At 37.4% G+C, this 18,495-nt stretch overlaps 1 protein-coding gene across 1 annotated transcript; it reads left to right on the top strand.

Annotated features, from left to right (window-relative positions):
* Positions 1–869: 869 nt before the first annotated feature.
* Positions 870–3,377, top strand: JAZ10 (jasmonate-zim-domain protein 10). Its single transcript, XM_048111028.2, has 6 exons — positions 870–1,127; positions 1,201–1,339; positions 1,434–1,494; positions 1,582–1,690; positions 1,772–1,829; positions 2,854–3,377. The coding sequence occupies exons 1-6, from the start codon at positions 1,037–1,039 to the stop codon at positions 2,876–2,878; spliced, it is 483 nt and encodes a 160-aa protein (XP_047966985.1). The 5' UTR covers positions 870–1,036; the 3' UTR covers positions 2,879–3,377.
* Positions 3,378–18,495: the final 15,118 nt, after the last annotated feature.

The following is an 18,495-nucleotide window of genomic DNA, read 5'->3' as shown; positions in this document are numbered from 1 at the left end:
CATGAACTCCCCACCACAACCACAATATCACCAAAATGACTATAGTTTTTTCGCCTCTTTCAAGTATTTGCAACAATATCACGTGATTTTTTTCTCTGTAAATTGTAATAGTACAAGATTTGAATTTGAAATGTGTTATGAAAATGTGTATACATCAATTATATGGGTCTGTTTGTTTTTTCCCCTCTAAATGGATAAATAATGTAATAAGATATAAATTCATTTAAAATGAGCATCATATTTTGTAATAGTATATCTTATTTTTTTAAAATATATCTACCTCACCTTTTATATTACATTGTATTTGGTGGAGTATATCATATTTTGTTCCTTGGATTAATAATGTGTCTAATTAGACGATTGCAAAACTCCTTTAACCAAAAATATAAAAGTCGGTAAATTACCTATCCAATATTTGATCTTTCATTTATTCACAAGAAATAATCTCATTTTTATTTTAATTTCTTACACTGAATTTATACTCTATTTCTTTAATTATGAAAAGTTTCTCATTTCCATCTCTCAGGCACACAGGTGCGAGGCCTTGGAAGATGGGCTTCTGACAGTCAGTGAGTTAAGGCCTTCCCTCAATGGATTACTGCGCACACTGATTTAACCCCCTCACATAATGTCGGGCCAGAGTGTGGAAGCCACCAAGGCGACGGAATTGCTTTTGCGGCAATGAAAAGTTGCTCATGATACTTGTTTATTTTCATAAGTTCAGTGGTGGAGTAATTTAAATTAATAAATTACCACTTATCCCCCAAATTTAAACGCCGTGACAAACCCTCCAACAAGTGTAGTTAAAATAAAAAAGCGGTACAACCTTACCTCCATAAAGTACTACTCTGAAACCTCATTTTCCTCGTTTCCTTGCTTTTCTGCTTTACTATTCAATACTCTGGCCGACCGCATCAACACAGTTGTATGTATATATATATATATATTCATCGATATGAACATCAAAGCATTATGACTGAATCACCACCTAATCACCTCTCCTTCTCTCTCTGAATCACTCACACAGTAACAATCCATGGCTAAATCTCCTTCTCTCGAGCTTGATTTTTTCGGCATGGAGAAACGCTCCACCGCCCCCGTTTTTCAGCGCAGAAGAAGCTTCCGCGGTTCGTTTTCACACAATTTCTCTCTCTCGCTAATCGCTATCTGTTTCCCTCTCTCAATTTTATTTGTGTGCAGATATACAAGGTGTTATATCGAAGATGAATCCGGAGGTGGTGAAGAGCGTGATCGGGAATGGCGGTTTGGGATCGAAGAAATCAGCATCGTCTGCTGCAATTGCCCCTCCTCAATCGCCAATTTCCGATCCTAAACTCAGGTAGTTGCAATTTCTTCTTCCTACTCCGGTTTCCTGCAATTGATTTTGCGATTTTCCGTGATTTAAATTTGCTATGGTTGAACGGTGAAAACAGAGCTCCGATGACGATTTTCTACAACGGAGTGGTTTCTGTGTTTGACGTGTCCCCACGTAAGGTGCGTGACTTCACACCTTTTCATTTATCTATTTTTATTTTTATTTTGATTTTGATTTTGATTTTTATTGGCATTATATTGGAACAGGCGCAAAATATTCTCAAAACCGCGGATGAATTCGTTCCTTGTAAATCGGCAGAAAATTTGGAATCCAACTCCAAGACTGAGAGAAACTTGCTTGAATCTCTGAATGGAGGTGTGGGTGTGCTTCATATGAATATTCATTTTATTTAAATAATTTACAATTATCTCAAAAAAATGGATTTATTGAATGTAGATCTGCCGATATCAAGGAAGAATTCTCTGCAAAGGTTTCTGGAAAAGCGAAAGGAGAGGTTGGTATTTACTATTAACTGTTGCTTTAATCCTAATAAATCTCTTTTAGTATTGGATAAGTACGTTAATCTTTCTTACATACACTAAATTTTCGTTTTATCCTTCCCTTCTTCACCTTTTTTGACATTAATTATTGATTAAAGTAGTTAAGCAGCTCATTTAATTCCGCATTTACTATTTTTAAACAGTCAAATAATAATCTTCCCCCATGTTGCCGACTGATTATTGTGCAATTACTTAATGGGTAAATTATCGGAAAAACCGATTGAATTAGCTCTAACTTTTCAAAGTTAGCTATAAGAATAATGAATTTGGATTTACTAGCAATTGAATTTCTGAAAGATTAAATTTTTTTGAAGAAATTTTCTTCGATATATTTAGGGTGGCTGTTTTGTTAAAATTTTATTTTTAAAAATACTCCCTACTTTAGTATTTTTAGTGGTTTAAATTGTAGTATAAATTTTTATAACATACTAGAACATAAAATAAAAAAATTACTAAGGGCTTAAGCTTCCTAGACTCTTCTCTAGGGTCAATCCATAGATATGACTATCAGAAAATTATACGAGGTCGTCATTGTCGATAAGTTAATCATCGATTTATGATTGGATTTTTCGTCAATTGATGATTGCGAAAAGATCAAAATTTCATATTCTTTTCAATTAAATTTTTAAAGTTGTGTGACGAACCAAAATTTAACCAAGTTTTTTCCATAAAGAGACGTGAGCTAATTCGACCTCACGTCTCTTTATTGGGATTAGCTTTCACAATTCTGAACACAATCTGTTCTTCGTTTCGTGTCCGTGGACATAGCCAACACAACGTTGGTGAACCATATAAATACGTGACTCTTTATGTTAATGTTTGTCTTGATTATATACTTGCTCTATTCTGTCACAACAAGAACAAAATTGAAGCACTGGGAATATCTAAAATTACAATTCTATATTCATACTATTATTATAAAAATAAAGGAACACATGCGTCAAATTGTAAGTAACGCGGTTTTGAATATTATTGCAGGCTGGTTTCGGTGTCCCCTTATTAACATCGCCGTGGAAACAAAAAAGGGGCATATTGTATTAAATAAATGTAATGTTGAAAAGAAAACATTATAATTTGTGGTAATTGCGTAATTACGTGAGAAAAAAGAGACAGGTGTGGTGAAAGTGGGAGAATCTTTGGTGGTTGGGAAGGCAAGAAGCACGTTTTTTAGTTGTGTTTTAGGTTTTAAATTTTGAATAGTACTATCCTTGTTTCGTCGCACTTTCTGTGTCAGCTTTTTTCTGCGTCAATGCAGTTTCGCGTTTTAGTCACGTTGATAGTGTGGCATGCTACCACCCACTTTTTTCATTATTGTAACACTAATTTAACATTTTTTTGTTAAATTAGTTGCTGTTGTTTTAATGCAATCTTATGTTGTGTGTTGTATATAAGTTCCTTGCAATTCACTTTTTTTTTTCCAACCTTTTTTTTCCAAGGTTGAACATGAAATGGTCATTTTGAACTGATTGTAATTCATATCATCAACTTTCGTTTTTTTTCCATGCTTCTCTTCTCCTGCGGTGTTTTTTTGTTACTTGCCATATCATCTTCCACGGCAGTTTAAATACACACGTCAGCACACTACTTAGCCGAAAAACCCGACTTAAGAAATTGGACCACGGTCCACGGGGTAAAGTTCATGACTTTTCATGCAATATTTAAATTTCATGGAAAAAAAATCAAACCTTTTAAAAATTCATGACTTTATAGGGAATTTGCTCTTTTATATCATGCTTTGAGTTTATTAAGAAAAAATATTTTATACTATTTGAGCCTATTTTTAAATTTCTAGACTTATTGGCATTTAATATAATTAAATTTAAGATGATATATATAAAGCAACATCGATGGTAAGACGTTTCTTGTAGCAATATTATGTGCTGAATTTTAATGTTTCTTTGTAACATATACTCATATTGCTAGTTGCTACTATAATATTAAGGTAAGTCTTGAAGGCTATATATGTTTGCTCGTTTGTTTTCTTTGACCGAAAGAGAAACTAAACTTTGATCAAGCACGTAATTGTTGACCCATTCAACTGTTGAAAATTTAATGTATCGAGATTTTGAGACATGAGGTATAATATAACTAAATTAGTGTCGTATTAATTACTACTACTATATAATAATATTATTATAGTGGTAGTGTGAGTGATAGATAATGCGTAGAGTGAATGAATTCATAGGGAGGATATTAAAATCTATTGATAATAGGAGTACAATTTATTTCGATTTGAGTTGAGTAACTAACTCAATTAAGCTTGTGAGGAATTAGTCAGCCTACCTCCATTTTCCTAAGTCGAGTACTTTCTCTGTCCAGTATTTAAAAAAAATATTTTATTATTTTGAATTATCTATAATTTATAAAATAATTAATTTTATTTCACTTTTGATATCCTGTCCCTCTATTTCACTAATTTTTTATACTCACAATCTATTACAAAACTAATACTATTAAAAATGAATCTCACACTCCACTCATTTTCATCATCATATTTATATGTATAAAGCAATTGATAAAAATTGTAATTTGTCCAATTTAATAATTCTATTAGTCATTAGATTTTTCAAAAAAAATTAGAATTGACTAAAAATTGATCGAACTTCATAATTTAATTTAAATAATTATTATCTTTGTAAAGATAACTAACCTTTTAAACATAATTGAAACAAAAATTAGTTCAAATATAGATATTTTTTTTTTTCAAATTTCTTATCAATAATACATTCTCATTTACACAATTTAATAATATTTAATGCACTATTCGTCGTATTCCCATAATATTATTCCTCTTCAATAAACCTGAAATAAATTTAATTTATTTTTTCTGTACAATAGTATTCTTTATTTATTATTTTCGCAGTTAATGAGAAATGAACACCCCATAATTTACTCCATTGATAACAATAAACGAATAGCAAGTCAACTCCAAGTCTCCAACCTGATCCCAATCACACACGTTTTCAGTTGAAATTTTCAAATTAATTTTTATTTCTTACTTTTCAAAATCCTTTGCAATTAATATAAAATGATTGTGAAATTTTCTTAATCACCAATTTGTTTCTTGAACTTTTGCTCTCCCCTTAAACGACGTATTTCGGTTTAATTAAACTCAATTTCATTTAAGGGCATCCGCAATGGTGTGGACGATGCGACACGTCCGCCACTGCAGCATCGCGGACGATGCGCGGAGGATACCCATCGTCCGCCGCATCGTCCGCCACTGTGGACGACGCGGACGATGGGCACGCGTTTCGAATTTTTTTTCTTCTTTAAACTCTACTATTCACTACCATTTCACACACTCCAATTTCACATCTCTTCAATTTCTCTTCAATTATTCTCTCTCATCGACTCAAAAATGAATCCCGACGACTACGTTTGAGTACATCGGATGGCTGCAGACGGGCCTTGACTCGAGCCTTGTTCGATGTCGTTAATGAAGCCAAGGCAGAATGCTGGCACAAATGCAGCGGGAGCAGGCGGCGGCGGAGGCAACGGCGGAGGCGCGGGACCCTCGCCCGATACGACGACGGACGTTTGTCCCCCGCGAGCACGACGTAGCACACGAACATCTGTTCGCAGATTAATTTGCGGAGAATCCAAGGTGGGGCCCGAATGTTTTTCACCGCCGTTTTAGAATGAGCCGAGATCTTTTTCTCCGCATTGTGCACACGTTGGAGGCCCGTGATGAGTACTTCCAGTATCGGGAAGACGGGATCGGCAGACCCGGACTTACGCCGTTGCAGAAGTGCACGGTTGCGATCCGCCAGTTGGCCTACGACACAACAGCGGATATGTTCGACGAGTACCTTCACGTCGGGGATACAACTGGCCGCGAATGTCTGAAGAATTTTTGTAAGTTAGTTGTGGAGGCTTTTGGCGACACATATTTGCGACGCCCGACTGCTGACGATTGCCAGAGCCTGATGCGGATGCACGAGACGGTGCACGGCTTCCCTGGGATGCTAGGGAGCATCGACTGTATGCACTGGCAGTGGAAGAACTGCTCGACGGCCTGGAGAGGCCAATTTACTAGCGGCTACAAGGGCAGCCACCCGACGATGATCCTAGAAGCCGTCGCTGACCACCGCCTCTGGATTTGGCATGCCTACTTTGGTGGAGCCGGGTTGAACAACGACATCAACGTCCTCAACTCGTCCACCCTATTCGCCGATCAGTGCAGGGGTCGCGGTCCGGCCATTCAGTTCACTGCCAACGGCCGCACACATCATATGGGGTACTACTTGGCCGATGGCATATACCCTAGGTGGCCTATTTTTTTTAAGACGATCAGCTGCCCAATTGGTGAGAGGAGAGTCTTGTTTGCGCAAAGCAGGAGTCCGCGCGGAAGGATGTGGAGCGGGCTTTTGGGGTGCTCCAATCGCGGTGGGCAATCGTGAAAGGTCCGGCGCGTTTCTGGTACAAGGAAGTCATCGCCGATGTCATGTATGCGTGCATTCATCATGCATAACATGATAGTCGAACAAGAACGTGGTCATGTCACCAACTGAGTGGATGATGAAGCCGGATCTAGCTCTTGCACGGCGACCTCTCCGGTCACTCGAGGGTTACCGACTGGCTTCGGTGCGGTTCTAGAGCGACAGGCCTCAATGCGCAACCAACAAGACCATACTCAGCTCATGACCGACATGATTGAAGAAGTTTGGACCCGCAACCACCGCCATTGAGAAATTGTAGTTTTTTTTTTCGTATTGTAATGTTTGAATTTTAATGAAATGAAGTTTTAGTTTTCCAAATTTTGAAGTATTTAAATATTCAAATAATAGAAAAATGCTTAGGGCGTCGCTTAGGGCGGACTATAGTCCACCCCACTGCAGGTGAAATAGGAGGAGGATAAAATGCTGACGTGGCGATGCATAGGGCGTCGCTTAGGACGTCCCATTGTGGATGCCCTAAGGATAAGCATTAGGCACGAACCTAGTCCGTAGTCCTTATAGATTAATGCTAAGATATAGGTTTTGTTAAATAATTAAACTCAATTTCATTTAAGTACAGTATGTGATTTTTTTGTCGGTTAGTGTATATCTTGATATTTGACTTCATATGAATTAATTGCATGCACATTATTTCCTTCATTTGATTTTGATTTTAATTTTTTGAGTTGTACTTGTAAATTTGTAATTTATAATAGATAAATAGTAGACTAAGTTAACGATGTTAGATGTAATTTATAAGAGAGAGGTGTACTATATCTAAAATTTTGAATTCAAAATTTAATTTGAAATAAAAATTCATGTATGTTTCACGTGATACAGTAAGTGTCTTTCTAAAAACAAATTTACTATTTGACCAACTAATTTTACGTACTACTAATATTTTGATGTTGCTACAATTGAATTATTCTACTAGCAATTAACACATGTAGGTCGGCCATTAAATTGCTCGATACCAATAAAAAGAAAAAGCGATTTAAAATTTTTAAATAGGACCATGTGTGCTATATTAAAATTTTATAGAAGTGCAAGGGTTTAGGTATTTGTTGACTTTCTGCACCATCGGAAAGTAAGTCGTTGTAAGCACGTTTATTCATTTTGTCTCCTTTTTAAAGAATACTATTAGCTTGACAAAGACATAAAACTTTGAAAGTACAAAATTCAATACTTAATATACATCAATTAATTTTGAAATATTACTAGTTAATTAGGAGTTAAGTAAAATTTTAATTGGGGTTTGGTAATTTCCAGATATGTTTTTAAATATTTTTTACTTTTTGGTCATATTAGTTAGCTGGAAGGACGAAGAGCAATAGAAATTTCAAAACGTAATGCTAACTTGAAAATTCCAACAATTTTAATGAAACACACATGGGCAATAAGTTGCTTTCAATCTTTATTTAATTATTATGTTGAAACCTCTTTTACTTTGTTAGTTCCGACGAAATTGGTTAGACAACGACATGGGTGGCCGGCTACTATTTTTATATAATTGGAAGAAAACCAATATATAGATGTCAAAATCAATATTATGTGTGTATATTACAATAGGCAGTGGCGGATCCAAAAAATTTATATTGGGGGTATAATAAAAAATTACTTTAAAACTTTTCATTATTTAAAATGGAGATTCTTATATATAATAATAATAATAATAATAGGGAATTTATTTAAATTTAGAAAGAGTTTTTAATATATTGAAATAAAATAAAATGCATATAGTTTCAAATTTATGCATAAATAGAAACCATAACTAATGTTTATAATGTAAACGTTTTTATTTATTGTGTAGCATATAAATGCGAGTATGAATAATAAATATGTAAATGTAAACAAAATAGAAGAGCTCAAATTAAAACAACATTATAAATGAAATAGCAAAATTGTAAATGGAACAACAAAAATGCAGTTAGAGAGACTCGAACCTAGGTCTTAGGCGTTGATACTAGGCCACTCACAGTTTTGGAGGTACCATCGTCCCCCCTTGTCTTTAATTGGATCCGCCACTAACAATAGATCACATTGGTATATTCATAAATAAAATAAGGATATTCTTAGGATGATATTCTTAAGTATTTTGTTTTTATTAAGAGCTTTGTTGTAACATTTGTTGTTTGTGTTTTTTTTTTCTTTTCATTGACTTTTATATTGTATTTGGGCTCGAGTCTTTTCTTTTATAAAAGAGAAAAAAAAAAATACAACATAAATGTATTGAAATTACAAGGATAAAATATAACAAGTATTGCCAAGTCGAGTTAACTCTTTTCCCATAAAATGAAGCTAAATCAGTGTCAAGGGTAAATGATGAGTTGCACCATGGACTTCAAAAGCTCCATGCAATTAGTTAAAAATGTGAAGTTGAAGTATATGATTCAATGTGATTTGAAGTTGCAAATTTAGCTCAACTACTTGTGAAGTTGAACACATTGAGAGTGGAGACTTTAACCAGTAGAGTCCGACTAGACGGCGGCCGATCACGGCAGCACCGCACGAAGGGATGGAGAGAGTGTAGACTAAATAAAGCCCAATTAATGATCAAATATTTTTTGTTCAAGGGCCCATTATTACGCAACCACTTATTCTTTCATTATAAGGCCCAACATATTATACTGGATCAAATATGATTGTATATATAATATATCGACCAAAGGAAAGCTCTAAATTTCGAATATCTTCATCTCTTATGATTTTCTTTGTCCCACTGAAAGCAATGCCTTATCTTACTATGTAGTTTTGTTGTTACAGTCATACTGCAGAATAAATTGAAAGTGCAACCGCAGATTTTACTTTTCAAGGTAGTTACCATAATTAGATGCTAAGTCAATGTAATTAATCCCTATAAAAGTATGCCAACTTAAGGTAGAGTAGTACTCCGTATTCATTTTTCAAACTGATATATTATGTTCTTTGTAGATTGCTGAAATTGATGTTCATCTTTGTGGACACATGAAACTGATGTAAGTTCTGGTAATAATTCATTGCCTATATATCTGGTCTTGTCATAATTTTTGGGTACTTTGACGGCAAAACCAACAAATTTTGTCAATTTGTAATCAATCCTGCAACTTGGTTGAATTTTTATGTACGACCAGATAGGAAAAAAAAATACTATGTCAGCTACTTCAACATGTTGGAAATTTTCCGTCACGGGACAACTGAGAAAAATGTCAAAGTTATGATATGATCGATCATTTTCGGAGTTGCAAGATTGATCAGAAATTAACCAACCCTAGTGGTTTTTTCTGGCAATTTGGCCCAATTTTTTCCACCAAATATTGTACTATATGGCTGATTTGGATCCACTGCTTGGGCTATATATTAGAGGACATCTTTTTTTTTTTTCTTGGATTGCTGAATCTCAAAGATAATTAGAAATTGTTTCATCTATGCATGCTTGCTGTTTGTTGTAAGTATTTAGGTAGAAATCATTTTTGTTCTTTTTTTAGTATGATATGAATGGGATTCTTAGATTAAAAATGTACTATACTTGGTTATCAAAGAATTGTGGTTTGTTTAGCAAGGTCATGCTTATTATCAAATTTAACCTTATTTAATCACCGCCATTAATAATTACTCCATAATTTAATTATAATTATAATTGTTATCTCAAGGGGAAGTTTTTGATTTTGTACTTGTGTGTACGGATTAAAACACAAACATGATTACAAACAAATAAAACAGACAACGTAAAAAGTAGTAGTAAAAGAATAAAAAAAGCGAAATGTGAAAAAAAAATATATAAGGGGTGAGTGATACGGATGCATGGTTAAGCCAATAAAGATAGTCTTTTTAATACTCCAGCGGTTTCGATTTTGAAACTGTGATTGTCTATCGCGAGTTGAACTAGAATTGACATATCGGTTTTATGAGTTTTGTTTAGGTTCTGATTTTGATTCCGAAATTTTTGGAACCAGAGTTAGTGTTAGTAATTTGCGATTTTGGCCTATATGGACATTTTTTGGGAAAAGTATAAAAATAAGGCTACTTACGATTCAGCTTCACTGAAGAGTAAGGGAATATATAACTTACAGATCTGAATTGGACCGTATTAGGGCATTCACGATGGGGCGGAGGATGCGACGCTCTAAGCCCCGTCCTCTGCACCGCCACATCAGCATTTTATCCTCCGCCCCTTCCACCTGCAATTGGGCGGACTATAGCCCGCCTAAAGCCTCGTCCTAAGCTTTTTACTTCTATTTTGTATTTAAATAATTTATGCAAATATATCAAGCAAAATAAATAAATAAAAACAACACAATTAAGGCAAATCCTACATTTACTTAATTAAAAAAAAACTTACAAAATAAGAAATTAAATGAAAAAGTTACAAAATAAAGACCTTGAAAAAAATTGCACTAAATATAAAAAAAAGAGGCTGGTCTAGAGTAGTCCCAACTTGCGTTTGAGGCCATCGATCATCCGCTGGATGCCTTCGATTCGAGCAGGGTTGGTCGCATTCATGAGGGCGTTGTGCGCGTCCAACAACGTCCTGTAGTCGGAGGAGGCTACCAAATCCGAGTAGGCATGGGGCGCAGTCAAAGTCGCGGACGGCGTCGAGCTCGGGGTCGGCGACGGAGCCTGGTCAGGCGGCGCGGCGGATGATGATGTCGCCTTGCCCTTGCCCTTGGCTGTCTTGATTCCAGGGGACGCCGGGAGGACATCGGTGTGCCGGAACTCTCATCCTCGAACACTGGATTGTTGAGGTACATTGGAGATGCGCCGATTTCGCTGCTTGTATAATCAGTGAAGGTGCGCTTCGATGCCCTCTTCTTCGCCGCCGTCGATTGGGGAAGCACACCACCTACGAACTTCTACTTCTCCTTCAACAACGCCCATGATTGGTAGTGCTTGAAATCTCCGTACAATGACATGTACGACTGCACCGCTTTGTCGCGCACATCCGCGAGACCCTCGCCGCTGGCCTGCTCCCTCTCGCACTTGTCATATTCCCCCGCGAACAAATTGGTTTGCTTCTTTATTTGGTCCTAGTGCTTGCGGAGCTGCTCCCGTTGGCGCTTGTAGGCGGTCGGTAGCTTGGACGCATTGTATTTTTCGGTGATGCGCTCCCAATACACAGTAACCTTCTGGTTGTTGGCGAACACTGGATCCTCTAAAACATCAATCCAACATCTCGTCAAGACGATGGATTCTTCCGGGGCGTAGTTCGTCCTTCCAGGGGCGAAATCTTCACAGACTGCCGTTAGCGGCAACTTCTGTGCTCGTGCCTTGGTCCGCTTCTTCTTGGTGGCGGGGCCCGACGCGGCGGCGGCGGTGGATCGGCTGCGAGGTGCGGCGCCGGCAGGTGTGCGGTTGGGAGAAGGCTCCATGTCTGACAGCCGTACGAGTCCATGCTGAAGTCGGGATCGTACTGGGCGTTGGTGTCGAATGACCGATATTCATTGGGTTCTGTACCCGACCATCATGCACCACCGAACATCGGACTATTCGGACTTGGGTAATCTCCGGGATTCATTTTGTTTGAAATGTAGAAAATGTAGTGTAAATTTGAGAGTGAAAGGAGTGAAAAATGAAGTGAAAAAGTGAGAGGTATATATAGGTTTTGAAAATTAAATAAAATTAAATTAAAAACTGAAAACGCGTCGCCATCGTTCGTCGCATCGTCCGCGATGCCACAGTGGCGGACGATGTGACTAGGGATGTCAATGTAGCCCGCCAAATTTATAGGGTTAGGGCTGGAAATGTCTAGCACGATAAAATTACAGCCCGATTAGCCCGCAACCCGTTAGGGCCAGACCCGAAAACCCGATAAAATTTCTATTGTTCTATTTGTTTGACTCTAATTCGACACTTCATTTATTATTTTATGATATAGATTACTAAAAAAATAACTTTCAATTTTATATATTAAATATAAAAATGGAGTATTAAATTTTTATTAACATAATAATAGATATATTAACTAGAAACTTCAAATTCACTAAAAAATATATTTAAATTTCTAAAACATGCTTTAAAATTTCTTGATGTTTATGTTTTGTTTTGCATAAATCTCAAATATTAGTATATGATGTTGTTTATGTTTGAGTTTAAGCATATATCTCAAATATATCATAATAAAATATTTTATATTTTATAAATATAATTAATTTTCACCATTATTTATTGGATTGATCGCATGTTAATTTTATCGATAGCAACCCGATTAGTCCGCCGGGCTAGCCCGAAACCCGAGCTTCTAGGGTTAGGGTTGAACTTTTATAACCCGGAGAAAATCACAACCCGATTATCCCGCACCCGATTAACCAGCAACCCGAATAGGGTTTTGGCCCGAAACTCGGTGGGCTGGCCCGATTGACATCCCTAGATGCGACAGACGATGATCATCGTCCGCGCTTCGTCCGTGGACGATCGATTGGGCGCGGACGATGGTTAACCATCTTCCGTGATACCACAGTGGCGGACAATGCGACGGACGATACATTGTCCGTCGCATCGTCCGTCCCATTGTGGATGGCCTTAGAATTGGAAAATAAAATTTATTAGAATTGGAAAATAAAATGTAATTGGGTTTTAGTTTAGCTTTTATTTCTAGCGCTTATATATGGCATTTATTGTAAATTGTTGTCAACTCTTCCAATATGTAGTCAATAAAGATATTTTCTCCTTCTCTCTTCTTTTTTCGAGTGATTGACGATTTCTGCATATTCTCCATCCTCCTTCAATAAAGGTTTCTCCATTTCTATTCAATTCTCAATATTTTACAGACCGCTATTCAAGAACCGGCGTCGTGTCTAGACTTGAGGTTGTAAAGTATGATTAAAGAATTGATAACGAAGATTAGGAAAATAATGTGATGATAGCATCTCCAGTGGCGGCTAGCCGATTTGCGTCGCTAGCCGGTCGGCTAGCCGAACTATTGGAATCGGCCATCCGCATTTCGGCGAAGAAACCAGCGAGCGCACGCCGATTTGAGGGCGCTCGCCGCCATTGTGGCGTGCCGATCAGCGAGCGATCGGCCAGCGCCCATTTTTCATTTTTTTTTATTTTTTTTGAAAAACTATATATACGCGATTTATATTCATTTTCATTTGCACCGCTTGTTTTAACGAGTTTTCTCTCTCTCTAAATTTCTGTACAAGAGCAACATCGAGCGATGGACAACAACAACGAGTCCAGTCCGGCGACGAGCGGATATCAAACTCCCACGGTACCCGTGGGATATGGATGGGGCCAGATGGGCCAAGTGTTTAACGTCCCTTGGCAACAGTTGATGGGGATGATGGCGGGAGCGCAGGGGGGGATGCAGTGGGGGATGCCCGGCGGGGGGCAGTCCAACGGCGGGCAGGCAACGCCGGGGTGGGGAGGTATGCCCCAGATGCAGCAGCAGATGCTGCAACAGATGATGGGGATGATGCTGGTATGGCAGGGAGGGATGCGGCCAAGTATGCATCCCGGGATGCAGGGGTCAAGGGGGGGGGCATGGTCTATCGTCCCTCTCTTGATTTTTTGACGGCTTCGCCTCACACGTCGACCCAAGTGGAGATGCAATTCACTGGGGATGACCTTTTGTCATTACATGAGATGTGGATCGATATCGGGGAGGCGGACACTCCCGTTCCAGCGGGTCGGGGCCGCACCGAAGAAGAAGAAGACCAAGGGGAAGAGCAAGGTGGTCGGCGAGTCGTCGCAGCCCGCTGTTCACGATACTCCCACGCGGAGGAAGTAGACGGAGGATGAGTACGTCGACGTGGCTAAGGCTTGGTTGTTGATTAGCGACGATCCGCTGGTTGCGAACAACCATCGGATCGTCAACATGTGGGCTAAGATTAGAGCAGCCTACAGGAGGAACTGCCCTCACGGAAAGGACTACAACGAGGAAGAGTGCCGGAAGGGGTGGGAACGCATCAGGGCCGCGGTCGGCCGATTTTCGGGGTTGTACACCAACGCCCTCCGCATGCTGACTAGTGGGCAGACTGAGGAGGACGCCCGGAGGATAGCGGAGAGTCAGTTCCCCTTGCCGGGGACTTATAAGGAGTTCACCTTCTGGGAATGCTATCTGGTGTTGAAGGACTCCGAGAAGTTCCGGGCGGGGTGCGACGCTGGTTGGCCGAAGAAGCAGAGGCTGAACTATTCCGGCAATACAGCGACAGCAGCGGCGGATCCCACGACCTCCCCCCGGATGCTGAGGAGTTTCCGTCCTCTCCATCCTTTGCTCCTCGCCCTCGCCAGGTTGGCCAAAAGCGGGCGCAACGGGCAGCGAGGGGAGGATCCCCCCTATCGCCCCAGGAGGTCATCTCGGCACCCCCACCCACGCGCGTACACCTTATTCTCGCGTCAAAAAACGGAGGAACGGATGTACAAGGTCTTCCAAGAGTGGAGGGCTGCAACTGACCCCATGGAGAAGAGGTTTCTTTAACGATGCTCGGAACATGCAGGTGGATTTGGATGTCACGAGGGCACTGGTGGGGGGCTCAGATACCCCGGGTGGCGGCGGGGGCGACGATGAGGAGTAGAGAGCGGCGGGGCTCGTGTGTGGAAGCCCGTTTTTTTTTTAAAAAATCATGTATTTTTTTTCTATGTACCTTTTTTTTAATGAAATGAATGAATTTTCCCGTGTATGTCTCGTAAATTTAATTCCGTAATTTATCGTAAATTTAATTTCGTAAATATAGTTATTTTTGAATTATTTTTATTGCGGCTAGCATGTGGCTGACCTTAGGCTTGCCTATTTGATTAAAATACTGATATGACAGGTGGAATTTTAGTGTTGATAACATGGCAGAGAAAGAGAATGGCTAGCTTGTGGCTGATCTATTGCCACTTGCCCTTGGAGATGCTCTTGTGAGGAATAAAATTGTACGTTGGGTAGAGAAGGCTGGGTTTGCACGCGAGTGGGGCCCACAGGAGCATGCCAGCTAATCACACGCACGTCCATGCAGGCGTGGAAATTCGCCCCCCTCCCCCGGTTTGTCGGGTTGTACGCCGCTATTTCTTTTTTAATATTTTTTGTCGCATGATTTATTCTTACGATTTTTCTTGTTTTTTCTCCTTTCCTATTTTAAGAGAATTTATCTGTGCTGTATTAATTAATACTCCATTTATCTGTGCTGTATCTAAATTAATGCATTGACAGTAGTTAGGGTCGAAGATATGAAGTCAAGAATTAAATTTCTACCTTTCACATACTAGTATTAATTAATACTCTATTTGTCCGACTTTGCAGTTTCGATTTACTATTTTTGAATGTCCTACTTTAAAATTATTGATTAAAATATTTCATAAACTATAATAGGCCTCACATTCCACATTTTTTTTATGATCATTTTCTAGAATAAAAAATAACACTATATTCCATGAACGATAATGAGTTTTGAAATTCATGATTGTCTAATTTTGAAATACAATTGTTGCATATATTCTACGGGGAGGCCCACATTAGATTTGATGAATGGGTGGTAGGGATGAAGAAATGAGCATGGTTGACGAAAGAAGAATAAACACGCATTGATGTTGCAAACATGTAATTATGACTTTGCAACCTTTACAAATATAAATCGGGAGTTGACGTAACACATATACACAAATTCTCACCATTATATTCTCCAATTATCCAAAAACATGTTTGGATGTTTTTTAAATACATGTTCGACAAAAGAGAAAAGTGAAAGTCGAATGACGGGAATCAATTAATTTGTTTCTAATATTGTCATTAGAGAAAACTTTTAAATGTGTTTAATGCATTAATTATTGGGATAATTAATGATTAGATAAGAAAAACTGTCATTCATCGAGTTACGGAATTAAATAATTTTAACATTAGTCGAAAAAGAAGATGTTTGAAATTGGAATTCGAAGAAGAAATGAGTGGGTTGTGATAATGATAGAGTAAACGAGAGAGGGAGAAAAGGTAGTACTACTAAAAAAGAGTGGAATATTTGGGGGTTTGTGACATGCAAGAAAAGTGTAATAGTATAAAAATGCTTTCATTTTTGCGTAATTATTTAATTAGTACCATAGCTTATAGTCATCACACGCAAATAATATTAGTATTATTATATCAATATATAAATTCATATCCCTTTGGCCTTTATCCGAAGTGCATGTCTAATTTCAGTTCAAGTGATTCATAGCGTGCCTGCTCTTTCTGCAAAAATAACCACATCCCAACAAATTTGTCAGCCAATTTACCCACAAATTGATAGTATTGGTAGGTAACAAGATAGAAAATGGCAACTCTAGAATGAGATAATTACGAAAAATAACAAATTTCGTGATTTTAATTCAATTGTTCAAAGTATATATGGGACGTACTAGAATCGTGACATCTTTTATGATTTATTTGGCAATTAAGCAGAAAACTCGATTTTACCTTTCATCAGAATATGCCAGCAACTTATGTATTAAAAAAGAGCAAGGACATTTAAATTTATCTTTAAAACAAACTTTTTGTCAAAATATTACTCGATAAATAACATTTATCTCGAAACACATATAAAGAAAAACACCAACGAAAGCGGTTGAAATAGAAACCATTTCCAATAATTGAAATGACAATAGAGGTGACAATGAATTATAATGACAGAGATAAAGAATTGAACTAGTGAGCGGGGCCACAAGACATGAATGTCAAAGTGTCTATTTTTGCAAAATAAAATAAAATAAAAGCGATAGATATGTTGGACGTGAGAGCTATGTTATCCTTGAGCCATAAATCAACACGCAATGTAAAAGTGCATCCCAAATAAAGGGGAAGACTTATGCTATATAAAGTTTCCACTCTCTCCTTTTTTCTTTTCTTTATTCTTCTTTTGGATAATTAATGATCTTAGATGCATTATAATTATATGTATGTAGAAAAACCACACCCTATATATCTTCAACGTCCAACCACACTACAAAAAGCTTCTCCATTAGTGGGCATGCATGTGGACTCGTTGTTTTGTCCATGACAATGTCGTTTTGTTGTCATATTATATTTTGATTTTGTCATATTAGTTTCGATTCAGATCATGATATGCAATTGTGAAAAGAAAATACAAAATTGTGATTTTATAGTTCAATATTAAAAATTATGGGATTGGCTAGAAGTCAATGTAAAAAGAAAAGATAGGACATCTTGAGTGATACAAAGAGAGTACAAGTCTGCATAAACAATGCTACATAGTGAATCTGTGTATTGGTCGGAATGGAAGGAATATTTTTAGGACAACCTTCGACAAATAGCATATTTATACATTTTTAATACTTTTTCTTTGTGGGTCATTGTGTGAAGTTGTATGGGCGAAGGATAATTTAAATATTGGACTGAGATAATGCACAAGTACATATATATATATATATATATATATATATAGAGATGCGATCATATCATAACTCTCAAATCACATGATAACTCTATAACTAAATCTGGACCACACATATTTTATAATCTTGTGGTTGAGATTCAAACTTAGATTTACTTAATAAAAACAGGCGCAGAGGGTAAATATGTCATTTCGTTAATTTAATTTTTGAATTTCGCTCCAGATTCACTCCAGATTTCACGCTCTTCTCATCGGTTTCTTCTCAGCGATTTTCGATTCTCTCATCTTCTCTGTGATTTTGTTTCCATTTTGATCCAGATCACTCAATTTGATTCTCTCCTCTTCTCTGCGATTTTGTTTCCATACTTTTCGCTTATTTTGTTTCCATAGGCTCCAGATTTGATTCATTTTCCATAGTCTTCAGATTTTGTTTCCATAATTGTGATCGGGAAGATGTTTTCAATTTTGCGTTCTTATTTTCATTGATTACCTCTTCAATTGCTGTGAAAATTTGCTTCGATGGAATCTGTAGCAAATAACGAAGGTAACAATCATTATCTATTATTTAGCTTATTGATTGTGTTCATATTCATGTATTGAATTTGATTTTAGATTAATATTAGTTGTTGATTGGTTTATGTTTCTGATGTACTGAAATTCTTATTTGATTATATTATGTATTGTCGATTATGTGTTAAAATGATACTTTTGGCTTATAAATGTTAGGTTTACTGCATAACATGATAGTTTTGTCGGATAAAATGATATTATGATAAAATGATACTATGATAAAATGATACTATTACTGATTTGTAGGTATGTACATTCCTGTTTGTGATGATAGGTTTACTGCATAACATGATAGTTTTGTCGGATAAAATGATACTATGATAAAATGA

Source organism: Salvia hispanica, chromosome 3, assembly GCF_029641045.1.
Source record: "Salvia hispanica isolate PSC_SH4W2 chromosome 3, Shi_PSC_v1, whole genome shotgun sequence".
Classification (NCBI taxonomy): Eukaryota; Viridiplantae; Streptophyta; class Magnoliopsida; order Lamiales; family Lamiaceae; genus Salvia; species Salvia hispanica.
The sequence above is the reverse complement of the archived record's forward strand: the minus strand, read 5'-3'. Positions and strand labels throughout refer to the sequence as shown.